Below are 21,180 nucleotides of genomic sequence, written 5' to 3' on the forward strand. Positions count from 1 at the left end.
GCTGATGCTGTAGTCATTACAGGCAGGAGCTTTGTCAGGGGGTAATTTGACAGCTTTGACAAGCTCGGCTGAATTTATGGCACTTTCTAGTTTTTCCCTCCATTGAGCTGTGATGGAACTAAAGTTAATATTACCAAACCCACTCTGCGAGGGGACAGGTTCCCAGTGCTGAGACCGTGATCGCAGTCAGTGGGAGAATCTGCTACGCTGGGCCCCTCAGTGTCCCCTGCCACCCTCGGGGACACAGAGGGCAGCTCCATCTAGCCCCCTCACCAGGGGAGATTCCATGATGAAGGTCTCTGCTATCTCTGGCTCTACCACAGCAGAGTGAATCACCACACAGCTTACTAGAGAGCACTAAAGCAGCAGCCACGGTGTCACAGGTCTGACAACACATGCCCAGCTAAACCCAGGACCTGAGTCCTGGGGACTGCTTCTCTTGCTGCAGGGATTGTGCCCCACAGAGCACCACAAAGCTTCCACCTGCAAGTACCAGTGTGGGAAGAGGAATACTGCACCCCAAGCCAAACCTCGGCAAGTCGGTAAAGCACAAACAAGTACTTTTTTTTCTCGCTTTTTCTTTTTCCCATCAGATTGCTTTTTGCCATAGATGCTACATTTCCTCTGTTATAATGCAGGGTTTTAAAGAGCTCTCTCTACATCCTTAGAAAGCACAGTTCATATTTAGCTCCCTAAACTCGTATTTCTCTCTTCCTATATTTCCCTGCCAAGATGTGACACCTGTGGAACGTTCCCAGAAAATTCCCCTGAATCATCTGTGATGCAAGGGAACAGCAGCCAGCGTTGGCAACAAGCAGCTGGGTCTTTTAGGAAAGCGTCAGATCAATCTGGTGAGGGGAAGGATCCCCAGTAACTCTGTCACTAATCATCCCCAAGGATCACAGAGCTCCCAAATCAGTTAGAAAAAGAGCATAATCATTACAGGACCAAAATCCATGGGAAATAGAGTTGCCATGGCAACTGGCATCCTCACAACTCTAATCTCCTTGGCATTCTTGCACAGACTCAATGACTCCTAAACCACGTGGAGAAAAAAAAAACCTGTCTAGCAGGTGGGTTCATTGAGGAAAAGCAGTGCTAGCGGTGCTTCCCTGCAGAACAGACCCATTTCCACATGGTTTTCAGAAAGGGAGTTTTGTGCACCTCTTGTTCCAAGCAGGGCACCTCACTCACCAGGAGTGCAGAGGAACTGCTATAACATAATCAATATTTCCTTGTTAACTACCCTTGTATCAGAAAAAAAAAACTTATTAAATATTAAAACGTTCCTGTTTTCAAATAAAAGTGACGTGAAGATAAAATCCAAAGCAGACTAGCTGAGTTTTGAAATGGGAATGTGGTTGCAGTTTCACGCTGGACTGCACTGGTATCAATGAGTGGTTTTTCAAACACTCGTCTTTACAGACAGCAGTACCCAAAAACCACTCCAGCATCCCCACACACATATCAGATCCAGCCACTGGGCAACATCCATATATGAGCAGGAAAGGCCTTATTTTTCTTCTTGACAGCCTTATCACAGCATTAATACCCAGCACGCTTTAAACGAGACTCACGTTAACGGACCAGCTGGGCAGCCCTTTTGCTAAAATCTCTGAGCTCTGCACACTTTGGGGGCATTTCCCTTCCATTTCGGTACTGGTCGGGCCTGGGGAGTTCACCACCATCAAGGAGGGCAGCACAGCGTGAACCCCAGGGCCGTGTTCTCTACGCCAAAAGCCAAAGCAGCGCTATTGATCGAAGGGAAACTGCTCCACATCTGCTGGTGACAACGAGCACACGCTCTGCCCACGGTGTGCCCTTGCCAGCCGCGCTGTGCCCGTGGGTCTGACATCGCTGAGCTCAGCTGGGCTCGCCTTCGGGTGCCGTGCAGATCTGCCCCGGGACCCTCCGCTGTACCGGGCTGCCGGACTTCCCCGCTGCCCTCCGCCAGCCCCGCCGGAGCGGGGGAATAGCGACTCACAGGACAGAGACTGGCCGGTGACAGCACGGTTTGGAAATTCCTCTCTTGTAAAGGGGAAAAGAGGCCTCGTGGCAGCGTCTGCACCTACGGGTCCCATCAATGACCGGAGTGAGCGACAACCCTTTAGGCAGGTACCGAGGACCCTGCGGCACCGAGACGGGCACCGGGAGAGGAACCGGGGACAGGCACCGGCGGTCGCGATTGCCCTCCCTCCCGCTATCCCCCGGGAGCGGGGCGGTCGGAGGCCCTGGGCACCCACGACACTGCCACAGCGTCCGCTGGGGTACGAAGCGACCGCACCGGCAAAGACGCGTCAGAGTGCCGGGGGGAAGAACCAGGGGAACGTGGTCGGAGCGAAGCGCGGCAGAGCAGGCCGGTGCCGGCCCGTGCCGGTCGGTGCCGGTCCGCGCTCCCCCCCTCGCTCGCTCTCTCTCCCCCTCCCTCAGTCCCTCCCTCACTCACCCCTCGCCGCCTCCGCCGCCGCCGTCTCCCGGCTCGCGCGCCGCGCACACGCACGCGCACACGCCCGGGCCGCGCGGGCGCGGGGCCGGGGGGAAGGCGGCGGGGGCGGTGCCCGCGCGCGTGCGCGGGCGGTCGGACCGCCGGGCCGCCGGGGGGCGCTGCAGCGCGCGGCGCGGGGTGAGAGGTCGGGACGATGGCGGCGGCCTTGGGCGAGGAGGCGCCGGACAACGAGGACTACTACGGGCTGCTGAACGTGCGCCGTGAGGTGCGGCCGCGGGACCGCGCGGGGTCGCGCGGGGCGGGGTGAGGCGAGGCGAGACCCTCGTGCGCGCCCGGCGGGAGCACCACCACTGCGGCGTGTCCTCCGCCCGGGCCGGGCGGCTGCTGCTGCTGCCGCTGCTGCCGGCGGCGGGGCGGGAGAGCTCGGCCCGGGCCGCCGGGCTCCCGGTTGGGTGAGACGGGTGAGCGCCCGCTGAGGCCGAGAAATGCGTGGTTTGTTCCGAATTGAGGCGGTGTGGGCGCTCCCGGGGCGCTCCTGATGCGGCTCCGCGCGCGCGGGGCACACCCGCGTCCCCTCGGGCACGGCTGGGGAGGCTTCCCGAACGTTTCCAGCTTGAAAACAGCCGGGGTTTTTTTGGAAAACATTTTTCCCGCCAAAGAAAGGAGGATCGAGAATCCTTGATTTCACTTTTAAGAATAGATGGATATTAATTGACGCAGGTTTGTTACACCGGACCAGTTTGGAACTCATTGGGAGATAACTGCTTTTTTTATAGTAATTATTAGGCAGATCTACAAAGATCTGGATGTAGAAAATGTAGTTTGTTTCAGCGAACGCAGCTGCAGTATGGATCTGTTATGTATATTTGTGTGTGCATAAATATGTATAAAAAGCCCATCAAGTCCATCAGCCTGGGTGTGGCCATTGTAGCTGCACAAGGCTCGTACTGAACCACCGCTGCTGCGTGCAATAGGATATCCAGACTTGGAAGCGATTCAGTCTGAGAGCTTGGAAGAATTCCCTTTGGAACTCCTGGCGGTCCCTGAGCTGCAGGGACAGTCCCCTGTGCCTCATGTGTAGGAATTGGCTGCATTCCTGAAGGAACAGCGTGTGATGGTCACGCTGTTTGCAGAACTCCCTGATGCTGAGCTCCTTTTAAAAAAATGTCAAGCCCTCATCTGGTTTAAAGCCGGCAAGGCCATGCTTGTACATTCCTTGGGAGCTTTCGTAATTCCCCTCCAAAACGTCAGCAGCGTGCAGAGGTTAAAACAGCGGTGGGAACCACGCAAGGGTTGTGACTGCTGGGGAAGGTTTAATGGTTAACTTAGCCAGGCTTCCAGAGCAGGACATTCGGGTTTTGTACAGCAGGGAGCTGGAAACTGAATCAAAGGGGTCTGCAAGGGAGTAAATCCAACAGAGAGGAGCGGGTGCTTTGTTAATTGCCCCTTGCTAATTATTTTCAGCAGTACTGTCCTGTAGAGGATGTGGTGAACAGCGTGTCTGGGTGCTGAGCACAGGGTGAGGTGGCAGCTGAGCTTGGAGCTGCAGTGACCCCATGGAGGCAGGATCCTGTGAGCAGGAATTGCTCTGTGTGTGTGAATGATTCATCTTTTAGACATGTTAGTCTGCTAAAAACATGGTGCTGTGTTTGAGACCTTAAATGAGGCCTTTCAATGTTGACCAGGGTTTTGGTAATAAAAATGTAACTTACATGCTGTTATTTGTGACTGCATTTCCTGGCAGTCTAAAAACGATGTCAGGGTTTCTTTAGTGGTTTTGAAGAGGCTGTTGCTTGTGGAATATTGAACCAATGACCCAAACTTCTCAGTGATGATGAAATGCCCAATCTAACATTTTATTGAACATGGCATTTATGAAAAATGAACCTGCTCATTTCTATTATATAATCAATAGCACATTAAACCATTTATCACTAATTTGATTTAAAAATGCCATTTTGGAGCTATATGTTCCCCTGCCTTCCCAGTCAAGTTTAAATTTGATATCCGAGAAAGCACAAGGTAGTAAAAAGAAATAAGCTAATTGTAGCTGTCCTTACTGTCTTGGGACCACCAAATTTGGCAGCTCCCCTTCTGCTGTGTCATTTCAAAACATTAACAAGCAACAATACAAACATGCAGAAAAAACCATTCTGAGCTGTCCTCGAATCCAGACGGATTCCTGGTGTTGTGACACAAGTGAATGTGTTTCTGTGATGGAAACCCTCCTTGCCACAAGTGGTTACTGAAGTTCTTGAAGTGGTTACTTCAAGAAATTACCTTTTAGGAACTTTATTTCCCCAGTGAAAGCTAGGAATCTGTGACAGCTTTGCTTCTTCAAGGGTGTCAACAGTAAATGGAATTTGTGTCCGTAAATCCACTCCTGCCTAAGTGCCCCCCTCACTGCCTGCACTGGGTCCTGACTCTGGCAGCCCCTGGGGACAGCCTGGACTATCAGGTTTTGGTTTTTTTACTCTGGATGCTCCTCCTGGAATTGCTTCCTGTGCCCATGAACTGGTTCTTGCCTGGACAGTTTGGGAACTGGATGGTTGGGCTCTTTCAAACTCTGCCTGGGGGAAGTTCTGGCTGATTTTAGAAACTGCACTTCTGAAAAGCAGGTGTTAAGCAATCTCCAAGGAATGGGCAGGAACAGGAACTGCAATACAAGGGATATAGCAGGGTGAGGTGAGAGAGGGGAGATTACCAAGACTCTCTAGAGTCCAAAAATAACATTGCTGGGAGATGTTAATGGAAGGAGCAGGGGTTTTTCCCTATTGATTCTGAAAGAGGCGTCCATGTCCTTGGAAGGAGGCCAGGTGCCATCTGAGGTCCCAGAGAGGTTGCAGTGAAGGACAAGGCAGGTTCATTTGTGATGTGTTTGGTGGCACACTGTTCTCATGGTTATCTGTCTGTGGCTTTGTTGGACAGATGATGCACCTTCCTCCACAGCACAACACAGACCCTGCTGGGGAGCAGAATGGGGTACTGGGGAGCGCGAGGCAGGTGCTGGGATGAGAGCAGAACCATGGGTTTGCATTCCTTACCTTTACAGATGTGGAAAGTCTGTGCTTTTGGACAGTTACAGTGTCCCCTTGAGGGCTGAGATTGAAATGAGTAGAATTTGTTGTTGTACATCTCTGGATTTATATATTTTTATCTGAGATGACTTTGCTTTTTCCTGCTCTTTTGATTTGGAGGGGATAGTATTTGCCTAATACAACTAAAGTCTGAACACGAGTGGTGAGGTTTTTCCATAATTTTTTCTACCTGGCTATGCACTGATGAGCTATTGAGGTCCCTTGTTGCACTACAGATAGCGTGGACAATCTTGATGTGATGATTGAATATTTTATTAACTTATGTAGCAAACAAATAATCCATTCTTGATTTGTTGCTTTTGGGCCAAAGTAATGCAACATAACAGTTGACAGACTTCCCTTTCAGGACTGATCTTGAGAGTGGCCTTTTGGCAGTGGCACTGGCTGTCCTTGTTGATTGTTGGTGGTTTCCACAGGCCTCCCAGGAGGAGCTGAAGGCGGCGTACCGCCGGCTGTGCATGCTCTACCACCCCGACAAGCACCGCGACCCCGAGCTCAAAAGCCAGGCTGAGCGCCTCTTCAACCTTGTCCACCAAGCCTATGAAGGTCAGGGGGAGGCTGAGCTTTGCAGGGGGGTGCTGGGAGAGCTGTGTCTTCGTGCCTTTTGAAGCTATTTATTATTACAAAGTAATAATTAAATTTGCTGATACTTACCAATGCTGTTTCCTGCTTCTGTACCATAAGTCAGAGGGGAAATGCCATATAAATGCTGCAGGGAATGAGATGTGGAGTGTCTGTCTTACCTCCTGCATGTTGTAAATGATCTTCTCATCACTTCCCTTACTTCTGAGGACCTCTTCCATAGGAGAATAAAGACTGAAAAGCTTCAAATTAAGGGATAATTTCATATTGTACTGATGAACTGCTGCATCCTTGGGTTCTGTTCCCTGTCACCTGGCTGTGGTCTCCATTTCTAGCAAGTTCTTCCATATGCTCAGACTGAGAGGAGGACAACGAATTCATAGCAGTTAGTTTATTCTTGTGCCAAAGCCCTTTTCAAATAAACTGAGATTTACTTTAATCCTGGTGTGCTAGTTGCACCTGGAGTGCAGATGGATTAGAATGGTAGGAGTCATCCATGTTACAAACCTGGTGCACCCAATCCTGGAGCGAAAGAGAGACTAAAGCAAAATGCTGAATAAATATTCCCCCATTCAACCTCATATATGAGTGAATATTTTTTACACCCCTTGTTTTGACTGATAAGCATTTGCTCCTTCCAGTTGGACCTGAGCATGTGTGGGGTATTTCCTCTTGTCCCTAGGTTGGGTGTTGGGACATGTGGAAGCTTTTGCTGGGAGAGCAGGAAAAGTCTGACCTTGATGACGTGCAGAGGAAAAACTCATAACGCTTCAGTAATTTCATTTTAGCGTGGTGAGTGGCCTTACTTTAGAGGCAGCAGCTTCCCTTTGAATTTTCTGGCTGCTCTTGGCTCTGCCTTGCAGTGAACATGGAAGCTGCTGCTCGTTTAGTACCAAATGTGAGTGTAGTATGTTACAAGCAAAAATTTTGACATCTTGGAAATGAGCCACTCCACCTCCTCTCTATTTTCTCTTTTCTCCTCTTCCACCTCTTAGTATCACACAACAAAAGATTCATTTTATCAGAATTCATAAAAAGCAATGTCTGCCTGTGACATTTAACAAGTCCAATAATATTCCACTAGTTCAGACCAAAACTCAATTACCAGTATAGCCTTACTATTCTCCCCCAGCTCCCTGGGGACACATCAGTTTTCCCACAGCCTCAAGAAATACATGATAATGATAAAGCTGGTCTTGGAATCCTGGTGGAGGAAATAGTGATGATTTTTTGATTTATTTTTTCTTACAGAAAGATGTGTTATAGGAGCTTATGTATTTAAATATACCTTACCCTATTCCTAATTCTGTGCCTAGTCTTTCTAAAGTAACTGTTCTGCACTCTCCTGATATATTTTGTGTTGTCCATTGCGTTGGGTGATATTTTGGGAGGTTGAGATTCTACACACACTTTTGCCACTGCCCCTTATTGATGTTTGGTAAGGTGTGAACTGCCTCGTGGAAATTGCTTTGGTGGTGCTTGGCATGTACCATGTGTGGGGACAAAGTGGGAAAGGATCAGTGGGCATGGCTAGTGAAGAAGATCAAAGGAAGCACCACAGAGCTTTGAAAGCCAGACTGAGCTGGATGGCAATCCCAGGAAAGACCCAGGGACTGCTCTTTTCATAATTTTTCATAATCTCCATGTTTGGTAGAGGGCTTGTGTCACCTTCAAAGAAAGCAGTGTTAGACACCCCTCCCTGCACATTCACTTAGGCTGCATGTCTCTTGTGTTCTTCCCACTTTCTTGTTTTAGAAAAAGAAGGAGAAAAAAATTGGATTTGTTGCAGGGAAAAATCAGCATGTCTTCTCAATAAAGCATGTGGAAGTATCAAAGGGGTTAATGTGCAACTGTAGAATGAGATGTTTTAGGATCTGTGCTTGCATTCCAAGTATCATGAGTGTTTTGGTCTGAAATCTGAGGAGAAGACCAAAAACTGAGTTCTCTCCTCTCTTTTGGTTTCAATTTACAGTGCTTAGTGATCCACAGACCAGAGCCATCTATGACATATATGGGAGGAGAGGACTGGAGATGGAAGGCTGGGAGGTGAGAGAAATTGAGCACATTATGGCCAGTGGCCTTGACTAAGCCCACCTTTATCTGCCATGGTTCTATCAGCTGCACTGACACCTGGCTGGTAATAAATGCCTCTTGGTTTGAAGGCATCCTTGGTTAGTTATTTCTGTCTCTCTCTGTCCCTGCTGGAACACCATGATGGATTTTCAGAGAACCCTTTGGTTTTGCACTTGACAAGAGAACAATAAACCTGACATTCAGAGTTCCCTGGAAGGATATTACCATGACAGGCAACATCTTTATCTGAGACAAATGTGTCATTATTGTCCATCTAGTCCCATCTTTTTCATCCAAAACTTGGTTTTTTTCAGCATCAACTAGCTTCTGAATTGGAAATTACTTTTTCTTCCTGGGCTTTTTGGGGTGGGTTGAGCTGGGTTTTTTATGGCTTTGGTTTGGTATAGTTTTGGTTGGGTTTTATGGGCTTGGAAACAGAACCATTCATGTCTGTCCAGCTCTTGAGTCCCTTGCTAGCCTCTGCCAGCCCTAGTTGATTGCACTGTGCTGCTTGAAACAGAATCCTGTGGTATTGGGCCAGGTCAGCACCAAGGTCAAACTTGGAGTCAGTTGCTAGAAATATGGAGCAGATCCAGCATGTAACAGATGCTTTGAAATCCAGATTTTTTTAACTGCTTTTGGCAGACTTGATCTTATTTTGAAGAGCCAAATCCAATACTCTTTCTATCCATTCCAAAACTGGGCCTATATAAAATCCTCATTCCCTGACCCATGTCAGGTAAGCAGCTGTGAACCAGCATAGCCTAAAATCACACAACTCTTGTGGAATCAATTTACCTCAGGCCAGAGACTTTTGTTATTTTCATTTTTGTGTCCACACCTGGTAGAGCAGTTAATGGATTGCTGAGGGTAAAAGCTGCACTGCAGTGTCCTGTAGTTGTGGTTGGACAGCTCTTTGCCCTGGTTTTTTCAAGGGAATGGAAATAACAAAACCATTTTCCCTTCTCTCAAGGCATGGGGTCTTCTCTCATGCCTGCACTTTGATCTGGCCCGGGTGCTTTGTTCCAAACTCTGACTATTGAAATTGGCTTTCAGCAGCTGGGGCAGTGTGTTAGTGCATCTTGCACCTAAAGCCTCTGAACCCCAGCACTGCAGTGCCCTGAGCAGCCTCTGTCTGGTAATTGTTTGGTTTTCATTTCTTTTTGGGCAGGTTGTGGAACGAAAGAGGACTGCAGCTGAAATCAGGGAAGAATTTGAGCGTTTGCAGAGAGAAAGGGAAGAGAGGAGACTGCAGCAGCGAACTAATCCAAAGGTAAGCAAAGACTTAATCCTGGTCTCAAGAGTGGGTCTGTAATTATCACCAGTGTGCAGGGTGTGCTGAGCCTAGGTGAGGGCCTGTAGGAAAGAGCCTCTCAGGTGTTCTACACTTGCTGCATGACTTTCTGTCTTTTGCATATGCAGTTTCTCTGCATAATATGGGGCAAATAGCTCATTCTTTGAACAATTCCCTACTGAATATTCTTTTCTTAGCAAAACATGTTGAGACAAAATACCTTTTTCAGCAATTTTCAGAAAACAGACCTAACACTGAAATATTTATCATTTCTTTCCAAGTTTACTAAATAATTGTAACTCGCTGCAGTTACCTGACAGGTTTTCCCTTTGGCATTGCTGCATTGTCACAACAATGCAGGGAGCTGTTCAAATGCACCTTGAAACCAGCATCAAATCTGAAGCATCCCTAAGCCAGCTGGGCAGCAGCACAGTGAGCAAAGTCAATCTGAACAGGGCTGGGGGTCTGCCAGTGTCGCAGTTAGTGCCTGTTTTTGGAAAGGGTGATTGTATCCTCAGGATGAGAATCATCCTGGATGCTGTTTCCATCTCAGTCTGTTTGAGCAGTGTCTGACCCCGAGTGACTCACCTCAGCTAACCTTGGCTGATCAGAGGTGCTCAGGAACACCATTGGGATGGCAGGGAGAGAGGGACGTGGCAATTGGCCAGAGCATCCATAGCTCAGACTTCAGGTGTCTCTGCTGGCTCTTGGCTTGATGAGTGTGTGAGGCAAACCTGGGGTTTGTCAGGATGGTCCCTGACTGAAGTTTCAAAGCTTGTTGAATCACAAAAATCTTATGCAATGACTAACATTATCCAAAACCTGCATTTACTATTAGCTAAATGAATTCTTACATTAGTGTAAAATCACAGTGTCTTCTGAGTGGACATATGTGGGATTGCAGTGGTGCTTAGGACTGCATCTTAAGGAAAACATCCATCTAAGCAGAGCTGTAATATTTTGAGACATTCACCTTGGCACCACCTTTGGATCTGCACTGCTCTTAGCAAAGCAATTGGGCTCTACAGATCTCCAGGCTGTGGGTAGTTTATGGACACTAAGAACTGGTTTGTACTAGAAGGGTAAACAGGCATAAAGTGTTGTGTGAGTATCTGTTGACAGCTTTATTCCAGGCAGGAAGGGATTTCTGTGTGCCACAAGCCAGGCAGGGCAAACTATCCCTGCTGGAGGTGTGGATGAGTGGGGTCAGAGAGGTGTTTTCAGAGAGGGGCATGGTTATCCCCCACTCTGCTGCTCCCTGCTTCAGGAATGTGACATTTTCCCTGGGCGCCTCGCCGTGGCTGCGAGCTGCACTGTGAGCCTGTGTCCTGGGATAAAATTAGCCATCTGGGTGTTTACAGCAATTGCAGGCTGGCAGCTGATGGAAATGCCTCTCCAGGCAGTGTTCCCGTGGAATTGGGGAGCACAGCTGTGATCATTTCATACACGAGCACAAGTTATTTTAAAATTTCCAACATTTTGTCGGTTCTATAAAACAGTTTCACAAAAATAAAGCATTTTAACCAGAAATGTTGAGCAATAACCAGATGTAGGCAATTTGGAGAGTTGAAATTGAGTCTCCTATTTGCTTTTAGAGCTTTGTTTTTGCTTTCAAAGATGTGCAGAAGGGTTGAAAAGTTCATTACTAGGTTTAAGAAGATCCACTTCCTGTTAGGAGAAATTAAATCCAGTTATTTTCCTGCTGTGGAAGGTCAATATGTAAGGAACACAGGTCCCTCAAGGCAAAGCCTGGCATAACTTCCAGGTATCACCTTCCTGAAGGTAAATCCGTAAGAAAAAAGTAAGGAGGAAGTATATTTTCCTCTGGCACATCTACAAATTCCATCAGTGAAGCCTGTTTCCTTTTTGCAGGCTGGCAAATAAAGGTGATTTTAAAAGCTAATCCCAGCTCTGATGGTTCCATAGTGCCACTCCTGCTTCCTGCCCTGCTGAGCTGCTGCTCTGTGCAGCACAGTGTGGGCACCACTGCCTCCTGAGCAGGAGTTAGAGCTCTCTCCTGCTGCCCTTCCTTTAGAGAGCTCCTCCATGGTCAGAGCAGGTGGCTGATGGGAGCAGGGAGCAGCAGCAGTCCCCTCCATTATCCGGAGGCATAGGGGTGCTCTTGTTCTCTGGGAATATTTTTAACTTTACCATCTGCTGCTTTTCCTGTGCTTGTGCCTGAACCAGTTTCCTTGCCAGGATCCACAGACCTCTGAGGGTGACTTCACCTGCTTGGCAGGAGGTGGAGGGTCTGCCCAGGGTCCACCTCTCACCTCAGGGAAAGGCAGAAGAGCAGAAGCTCTGCAGGGGAGCAGGGAGACACTCCTTTTCTCTGAACAGATCTTGTGGATTTTCATGGAGAGGTTCAGGTGTTTTCCTTTTTTTCCTTGGGAGGAAAATTTGCTGTACAATTCATACAAGTGAAAAAGGAAATCCTAGTATTTTGAGTGTATTTTAGAGAAAGAAGGTGCAATGAAATTCAGGAATATGTGTGGATTTTGGTGCATCTTTCCAAAGGGTGCAGCATTCTGCCACCAGTAAGCCAAGTACAGCAAGATTGTCTCCAAATGGGTGTTTGCTAGCACAGGACTGAGCCCTTCCAGGGTGGTTACAGGTTTTCCATTGCTTCCCTCTTCTTTTGGCCTCGTTTCAAGGAACAGAATGGCACAGGAGAGGGCTGAAACTGGAGAAGCTGTAGGGTCTGGAGTCACTTGAAGGTGACTTTGCAGATGATTCCTGAAAGCGCAGAAAGGGCAGAAGCTGGTTGTTGGTGCCACCACCATGCAGAACAATGAATGTAATTGCTCTGAAATTCATCAGCTGCCAGGGGTGGTTAGTAACCAGCTGGGGCACAGCCGGTGTTCCAGGATTCAACTGGAAATAACCACACCTTTCAGTTTTAAAATATTTATCCAATTTTTGCTTCATAAGTAATCAGAAAATAAACACTGAGAAGAGGCTGGGAATCTCCACAGCAAATAGATAGCCTGGGTGCCCAGGCAGAGAAAAGGTTCCAGTCCTGTCAGACTCTGCAATTCTTCCTTTATTTACAGTCCAGCATTTGATTAGAGTGGAGCAATCAAGGAAAAATGCTCCCTCAGACTGAAATAAGGATTTATTCCAGCCATGCTTGGCCTGAGTGTGGATGGGGTTTGTAGCTACCCAGCTATTCAGTTTCCATATACAAACTGCTCAGAGTTCAGTCCGTGCTTGTGCACAGAGGGGGGTTTTTATTGCAATCCATATGTTTTATAGGAGCTGGGATGCTGTCAGATGGGTCCATAGGGAAGGTTTCTAAAGCCTCTTGAAGTTATATGACCCAGACAAGTACCTAATTGTGCTCTTTTCAAAGAAACACACTCCTGCAGTTAGTCTGAGGGAGCACAGCAGCAGGTAGCCAGACTATTGTGCTGTGGCCTAGTTTTTTGTAGGAATAAGTTTTTTCCTATAGTCTGCAAAAGGAAATATTTACCACTTTCTAAAAGTATGTCTTTTTCAAGCTTTCCTTCTGATCACAAAATATAAACTAGAAGAAGAAATCAAAATGTTTTGTTGACAAGGTCAATTGCAAGGGAATGGTAGAGTTCAGGGTTTAGGTAATTCATAAGAAGAAGCCTGTAGAGGTTTTCTGACCAAGTTCCGTTGAAGTAAATCAATTTCTAGAATACATTATTTCAACTTTTTAATACTGATAGAGGACAGTTATTTGTGGGGAAAGAAGAAACCTACTGTGTAAAGGTGTTCTACCTGCTTCTGCAATGTGTCACAATAGAAAAATGACCTCCCGGGATTGCAAGTTGAGTTTGTGCTGAAAAATTGCCTTTTCTCCAGTCTGTTTGATGATTTATATTGCTGTTTTGAAATATTGTAATCATTCACTTTTGTTTTGTGCATTAGGAAATGCATTTTAGAGTGGTAAAAGTAATTGCAGAGCAATGGAAAGCTGCACAAAAATGTAATCATACACAGGGACGGTTCAGCCGCTTGTTCTGTGTACGCCAGATGTTTGCTAATGCTGAATGCCTGTTTCACTTGTCATCCCTCAGGGAACAATTAGTGTGGGAATAGATGCCACTGACCTGTTTGATCGCTATGACGAGGAGTATGAAGATGTGCCTGGAAGCAGCTTTCCCCAGATTGAGATAAACAAAATGCACATATCCCAGTCCATCGAGGTGAGGAGGGCGAACGCTGCCGCGCGAGTGAGCGCGGCACCTCAGAACACACTGCTCCCGGCTCTCAGCAGGGTTTGGGGGGGACACAGTGGCCAGCACAGGTGGGAAGAGGCAGCTTGAGGCCAGCAGAATGGTGGGTTGGCTCTGGAGCCTTTGGGCAAGTGGTCTGCAGGCTGCAGTGGTCCTGTCCTCCTGGCAGTGGAGATGCTCAGTGCACAGTTCTCACTGAGTGGGATGTGTTCAGTGGGTGAAAGAAATGGCACCCAGGCCTGAGGATGTGCATAAGGAAAAGGATGGGAAGCATTTCTCCTTTCAGAGAGTTGTAGAAATTTAGTCTGCTAGAGAGATGAGAATGGTTTACAGCTCAAGGTCAGGGCTTCAAGGTGGTACATTACAGGTGTCACAAGTGTCTGGTACTGTAAGAATTATCTGACTTTTTGCCATGCTTGATGTTTGACTACAAAACCATTTACACTGTGCAGTGGTGATTATGTCCTTGCAGAACTTGCACTAAATGTGTGAACTGGGATCAGAGGTACTTGAAACAATATATTCCTTTTTCAGGCACCCCTGACTTCCACAGATACAGCAATACTGTCTGGAAACCTTTCCACCCAGAATGGGAATGGAGGGGGATCAATTAATCTTGCACTGAGACGAGTGACATCTGCCAAGGGATGGGGAGAGGTAAGAGTACCCCTGTTATGCAGTTTTATATTCAATCTATTACCTGGTGTTCTATTTTTGGGGGGGAACTTTAGCTGTGGTTCATCTCTCATTTTCTATGTTCTGTAAAATGTAGAAAAAGGAATTCTTAAAGAATTTGAGACAAAGGGAATACCAAACCTTGTTTTTTTCTTATTTTTCTCCACCCTCCATTTGGCCATGCAATTTGGACAGAACTGTTACCTGATGTCTCTAGTCTTTCTGATTGCTCTCTCTGAAGGCACAGTGCTGTGAGCAGATCTTTTTGGGCAGTGTGATAGTTAGCCTTTGCTTACAAAACTGCTTTGCTTTCATGGGAAGAAGTTATGGGGGAAATAGTTTGACCCCCATCCCCCCCAGCAGATCTGGTTGGAGCAGCTGGAAGGTCCCATCCCATGTTGCACCTGCAAGCTGGGCTGTGTTTGAGGTGCTCATGGCATCACTGTTACAGCTGGCAGCTGCCTGTGCCTTCCTTCTTGCACATGAGCTGCTGCTAGCCTGCTTCCTCAGCTTGGGAGGGTGGGAGTCTTCCTCTCAATTGAGATTCACACACTGGAGGCTTTTGATTTGCATCAGGATTTTTGTGAGAGTTTTCTCCACGTTCCCTGGAGTGAGCAAAGCAGGTGCCAGTAGCAGTCACCTGTAGCTTTACAGAGCTGGCTTTGTTTTACCCATGAGCTCCAACTGAGTGAGACACCTTTTCTTCTTCTGAATGCAAAGCTGAAGAGAAGGGAGGGTGCTGAAAGAGGTTGTAAATGTTACTCAGATGTGTAAAACAGCTGTGATAAAAATGATGCTTGTGCTATACTTTGCCACTATTGTAAAGGATGTTTTCTTCTAACACCCTGGCACTGTGTATTCCAACAGTTGGAGTTTGGAGCTGGAGACCTTCATGGACCTCTCTTCGGGCTGAAGATATTTCGTAATCTTACACCAAGATGGTAAATATTAGAAAAATGGCCTAGTGGTTAGTATCCCACAATAAGGTGCTAAAGGACTTGAATTCTCTTCCACATTAATTTTGGATTCATTTTCTGTCCTACAAAATAAGGTATTTTCACTTTAGAGTTAAGGTCATACTTGTATCATCAAAATGCCAGCATTGTTTCTGCATGTTGGTGTCCTCCCTTTTCATATTTCCAATTGAAGGAAGGTCTGTGTTCCACATCCTTAGATTTGCACTCGATCTTGTCATGATTTATCATAATTGAGGCAGAGCAACAGAAGTTTGCTCTGGGATCAGAACAAAAAATGGGGAACTCTTCTGAGGCTTCCATGTGTGAGAGGGAGTTTCTGACAGCAAAACAGGAGCTGATGTATCATATTTTATGAAAATAATGCCACATTTGCCACTGGTGTCGTGTCTGTTCACAAATGAATAGAAGTCTCAGATTGCAAAGGAGGTACAAGGTAAGGCCTGTGATTGGAGCCACATGTCAGCATCATAGGAGCTTGTGTAGGTTCCCTCTGTTTACATTTCCAAATTTAGCACATCTGCCACTCCTCAGAGCTTGTACAGGATTCTTGTTCCCCGGAGAGTACTTTAGCACTGGTTTTTAGAGCTAATGCTCAAGGATTCTTGAATAGCAGGGCTGCTCTGTGCCAGCAGCCCAGTGTGCTGTTCTGCAGAGACCAGGGTGTTACCTGCACAGGGCAGGAAGGGGAAGGCTGGGTGCCTGGGCACAGACAATAAACCAGGGCACAGCCTGCTCTCCTGGGCACTGCTGTGCTCAGGGCAGTCTGAATTAGTTTTTACTTTTCTCTGAAAGCCTCGAGCATCACGCTTTGTGCAGGATGGTCTCTGGGCACTCAGTAAAAATTCCTTCCAAGAAAGACTCTGAGGCCACCTGGGAGCCTGTGTTTTTTCACTGACAAATTTTTCCTCATTTTTCTAGTTTCATCACCACAAACTGTGCCCTGCAGTTCTCGTCCCGCGGGGTCCGCCCCGGCCTCACCACGGTCCTGGCCCGTAACCTGGACAAGAACACCATGGGCTACCTGCAGTGGAGGTGGGGCATCCAGTCAGCCATGAACACCAGCATTGTCCGGGACACCAAAACCAGCCACCTCACCCTGGCAATGCAGGTGAGAACCCCAGGCAGCACAGGGAGCCTGCCCTGTGGAGGAAGGCAGCCTCACCTTCCTGGCCCAGCAGGACAGCCTCACCTTCCTCTCCCAAGTGTTTTCTTGGGATTAGAGGTTAAGGAAGTAGTTGTGATAGACCTAAGATAGGTAACCAGGTGATAGACCTGAGATAGGTAACCAGCTGTTTGGCAGAGCACAGCTTTGGCATTGTCATAGGTGATGTGGATCAGCTTACAGTAGGGTCAGGACAACATGGACAGCAGAGGTTGTAAGTGGCAAGCACTGCTTTGTGTTCTGTGCTTCAAGGTTGAGAAAGGAAATTGGGGGGTAGCAGTGGCCAAGAGTATGTTTTGATATGTTTGTGCCTCTTGTGTTTCAGCTGGGAATCCCCCATTCTTTCATGATGGTCAGTTATCAGCATAAGTTTCAGGATGAAGATCAAACACGAGTGAAAGGTTCTCTCAAGTAAGTGCTCAAGAGGGAATTCACATCGCTCACAGCCTGGGGATTTTGTCCTCTCCTGCTGCTGAAGCTTCCAGGTTCCACACAAACCAAAGGCTTCTGTGGCCTTTAGGAGCCTGCTTTTCACTCTTTAAGTCTGGTAAAGGCTGAAGTGAATGTCTCGGAGGCTTGGCCCTGTGTGCCTCTGCAATTATGTGGAACTTATAATACCTGTGTATGATATCTCTGCATCATCCCCAGTAAGAAAGCCAGAAGTTTTTGTTTACTACTTAGCAAGCTGGAAGGCCTCATCTCACCTTGGAGATACATTCTGAATCTTCCAGAGGCCAACATCTGCTGCAAAAATGCATTTCCATGCTTTACTTGTTTGGGAATTACAGGATTCAGTAAAGAGAAATTCAAATGTCTTCTCTGTCTTAACAGTTCTTGGTTCTGTCATTCTAGGGTGGGTTTCTTTGGGACCATAGTGGAGTATGGAGCAGAGAGGAAGATCTCCAGACACAGTGTTTTGGGAGCCACTGTCAGCGTTGGTGTTCCTCAAGGAGTGTCCTTGAAAATCAAGTCAGTTCAAGATCTCAACTCTTTATTACAGAGGCTGACCATAACCTCCATGATTCTATTTCCAGTATTCAGGTGGGAAGGTCCCAGTCCCAGGTCAATACAGGTGTATTGATACATCACTGGGAGAGGGTGCAGCTGCCCTCAACTCTAATGCAAGCTGTAAGCCCTTTATAAGCAATGGGTGCTTTCCACTGGTGTGACTCACAGCCTGGGCCACCTGTCTGTCTGTGTGTGCATCAGAATATTCTGAAATACAACTTAAATTGAGATTTGGAGCACTCTGGTAAGTGAATGGAAGATTTCTGAAAATATTAGTAGAGATGGATTCCATGTGTATTATGCTGTATACAAGTGAATGCTTGAATTAGGGAATTACCATTACCTAATGCAGGTGATTGTACCCTTAACAAGGTGCAGTTCGCAGAAGGACAGAGCTCATTAAGTGTCCCTGTGCTGGGGTGCACTTGAACTGGGGCCAGCTACAGGTGGGGTGTGAAACTGCTGAAGGGCCTGAAGAATCCCGGCCCAAGGAAACTCTTGTTTTCTAAACTAAATATTGTTACAGACATCAGAAAAATATTCATGTACACCTGCCCTGAAGGCCCATGCCAGTGTTATGAGCACAGGCCTTCTCTAGAAGCATTTTCTCTTCTTTCATGGGCATGTTCGTCCCTTTTTCTGTTGAAATTAATGACCAAGCAAATTCTTCTAAGATTAAAAAAAGAACTTTTGAATGGTCAGGTACTATCACGAGCTGCTACTTCAAAGTCTGGCCCTGGCTGGTGTCAGCTGCCTTTTCTACCGTTGGCTTTTTCAGTTTATCAAGCTTTTCACATTTTGAGCTTCTCATTCATCTCCCCTTGGTTCATCAGCAAGCACTGCTGCTAAGTGTGCTTCATCAAGCACATCCAGCTCTGCTTTTCCTCTTACCATCCCTCTGCTCTTCTTTGTTGCAGGCTGAATAGGGCCAGCCAGACCTACTTCTTCCCTGTCCATCTAACAGATCAGCTGCTTCCCAGCGCCGTGTTCTATGCCACCGTGGGACCTCTCGTTATCTACTTTGCCATGCACAGGCTGGTCATCAAACCCTACCTCAGGGCACAGAAGGAGAGGTGAGCTTGCACATTGCTGAGGAAGTCTCACTTGGGCTTGTTTGTGTGAGGCTGAGGGGTGGGTAAGCAGACCCTGCCAGTTTCTGCCTGAATCCCAGCTGTGTATTCCTGATGAGATGTTGTCTTCCTTCTGCCAGAGAGCTGGAGAAGCAGCGGGAGAGCACAGCCAGTGACATCCTACAGAAGAAGCAGGAGGCTGAAGCAGCAGTGAGTCTTTCTTGTAACTAGTCCTCTTAGTGAAAGGAGACTTCTTTCACTCTGGACCATTCTCCTTTGGCCACAGCGTGTGACCCTGTGTGATTCCTGCTCTGCCACTTGTGTCGTGACAGGTCCGGTTAATGCAGGAGTCAGTCCGAAGGATAATTGAAGCAGAGGAAGCCAGAATGGGTAAAGATCATTATATCATTTACTTGGTCTATAAATGTGGAGAGAATAAGGAACAATGCAAAGGTGGTGTTTCTTCATTCCCACTCCTGATGAAATGCAGTGTAGTTGCTGCTGTGCCCATAGTGGAGGAGCCCCATTATGACTCAGCTCCAGGTGCTTGAGCTTAGGAGGGATCACAGAATATTATCTTGGGACATGGTGTGAAGTGGATCAACAGACTGAAGACAACAGTCTGGAATTACCTCTTCCCCAGAGAGAGGTGCAAAAGTTGCAGTCTGAAGTTCAGCTTTCACTGATTTCTCCCTTACATGGTTTGCTCCTGGATCATAATGGGAATCTGATCTCTTATGGTTACTAGCAGTTTTCCACAGAATGTTCCAAAGTGAACTGAAATCCACTTGGACTGTCACATCAGTGTGACACTGAGTCCTGTCACTCCATTCTAGTGCTGAAGGTTGCTAACAAACGCCCAAGTAAAAATGCTGTTCTCTGTTGGGAAGTGTGGGTCCAGGCCAGGAGAATTAAATCTCCCTGAAAGCAAGAGAAAATGCTGGGGTGGTCTTTTTGTCAGTGGAAGCCTTGCATCACAGTTGTGATTTCCTTGGAAATGCAGGTCTGATTGTAGTGAATGCATGGTATGGGAAGTTTGTTAACGACAACAGCAGGAAGAATGAGAAGGTGAAGGTTATAGATGTGACTGTGCCTCTGCAGTGCTTGGTGAAGGATTCTAAACTCATCCTTACAGAGGCCTCCAAGGTACGTAGATCTTCTGTCAAAGCCCATATTCAGGGGCTCAAATGTGTGGCCCAGAATTTTGTTTGAACCATGTGATGTCCTGCCAGAGGATCTCTCCAGTGGCTCTGGATCAATTCACAGATGCCATTTACCTACCAAGTATTTATTACAAACTTCCAGGAGCTTCTGTTTCTTGGGGCCTTTCCAGTGCCAGTGGTACAGTGGTTTTTACAGACCTCGGGGCTGGACACCAGAAATTCCCAACCTCCTGGTTTACTTTTATGCACCAAAAACTTGTGGAGATTATTCCCCAGTGTCTCAACTTGCTGGTAGCAAAACTCCTTTTTCTTTTTTCTTTTTTTTTTGTTTTTTTTTTTTTTATGACGCCTTGTCCTTGGCAGTAATAAATGTTTTTGGCCAGCTGGAGAGCTGTGAAAGTCCATTCCCTGGTGCTCAGTCTGTCCTTCTCTGATTCAAGGCTGGGCTGCCAGGCTTCTACGACCCCTGTGTGGGTGAGGAGAAGAGTTTGAAAGTGCTTTATCAGTTCCGAGGAGTTCTGCACCAAGTGATGTCAGCTGACAATGAGCCCCTTAGGATACCAAAGCAATGTAAGTAGCACAGACTGCCCAGCATCTTCCTTGGGGAGCCAGTAATGGACTGTTCAGCTCTCTGGTGAAGCACACAGACCTGGGGTTCAGAACTGGGTTTGTTGGAATGGACTGACCATGACTTGCCTCTGGAGTAAGGCCCAAAAGAACTCAGCAGCTGTTTGTACCAGCTAGTCTGTATCTCTGACTGGGGCTGGAAGCAGAGGTGTCCCACAGGTGCCAGTGTCCTTCTGGGTGTTTGCAGCACTTGGTGGCCATTTGGGGACTGAATTGAATGTATGAAGGCCTGAGTCAGATTTCTTCCTTGTTCCCATTTATCTTACCTGCCAAAATATTTTCCCTGCTGGAATAACTCTGTGAAACTATTCTCTTCTTGTGACAACTTTTACTGGCACTCCTGTGGGTCTGGTGGGTTGGCTCAAGGGCACAGACCTTTGTTTGCTCTAGACCAGCTCCCTGCATGGGAGGCTTATCTGAGTTGTGTCTAATTAGCAGCCAGAAGTGTTCCTGCCTGTCCCTGGTACAATTGCTTGTTCTCCCCACAGCTCACAGGATCGATGCCGATGGCTAATCCGGGAACGCGCGTCTCCCACGGTACCTGGGTCAACAGAAACTGCAAAACCTCCCCCGGACGCTGCGAGTTTGAACAGAGACACTTTTATTTTTACTGTCTGTATAGCAGGCGGTGTCCTGCCGGTTCTGTTAGGGACAAAAGGACAGACCCTGCTGCTCCAGGCGGCTCCCAGGCAATATCTGAGTTGTGGCTCGGTACCCAATAAAGCAGCGTGACTCTGAGTGCACAGTGCTTTCTGCCAGGGGCTGAGGGGCCTCCTGCTCCCAGCTGCCCACGCCCCTTC

The 21,180-nt window shown here is 47.4% G+C and overlaps 1 protein-coding gene across 1 annotated transcript; it reads left to right on the forward strand.

Annotated features, from left to right (window-relative positions):
• Nucleotides 1-2,611: 2,611 nt before the first annotated feature.
• Nucleotides 2,612-21,118, forward strand: DNAJC11 (DnaJ heat shock protein family (Hsp40) member C11). The gene is made up of 16 exons (XM_084220346.1): nt 2,612-2,711; nt 5,961-6,090; nt 8,099-8,172; nt 9,371-9,472; nt 13,540-13,668; nt 14,233-14,355; nt 15,241-15,314; nt 16,269-16,458; nt 16,838-16,923; nt 17,365-17,481; nt 18,438-18,593; nt 18,731-18,800; nt 18,923-18,980; nt 19,594-19,736; nt 20,194-20,323; nt 20,869-21,118. The coding sequence occupies exons 1-16, from the start codon at nt 2,640-2,642 to the stop codon at nt 20,892-20,894; spliced, it is 1,680 nt and encodes a 559-aa protein (XP_084076472.1). The 5' UTR covers nt 2,612-2,639; the 3' UTR covers nt 20,895-21,118.
• The last annotated feature ends 62 nt before the right edge of the window (nt 21,119-21,180 follow it).

Source organism: Fringilla coelebs (assembly GCF_963513975.1).
Source record: "Fringilla coelebs genome assembly, chromosome: 22".
Taxonomy (NCBI): Eukaryota; Metazoa; Chordata; class Aves; order Passeriformes; family Fringillidae; genus Fringilla; species Fringilla coelebs.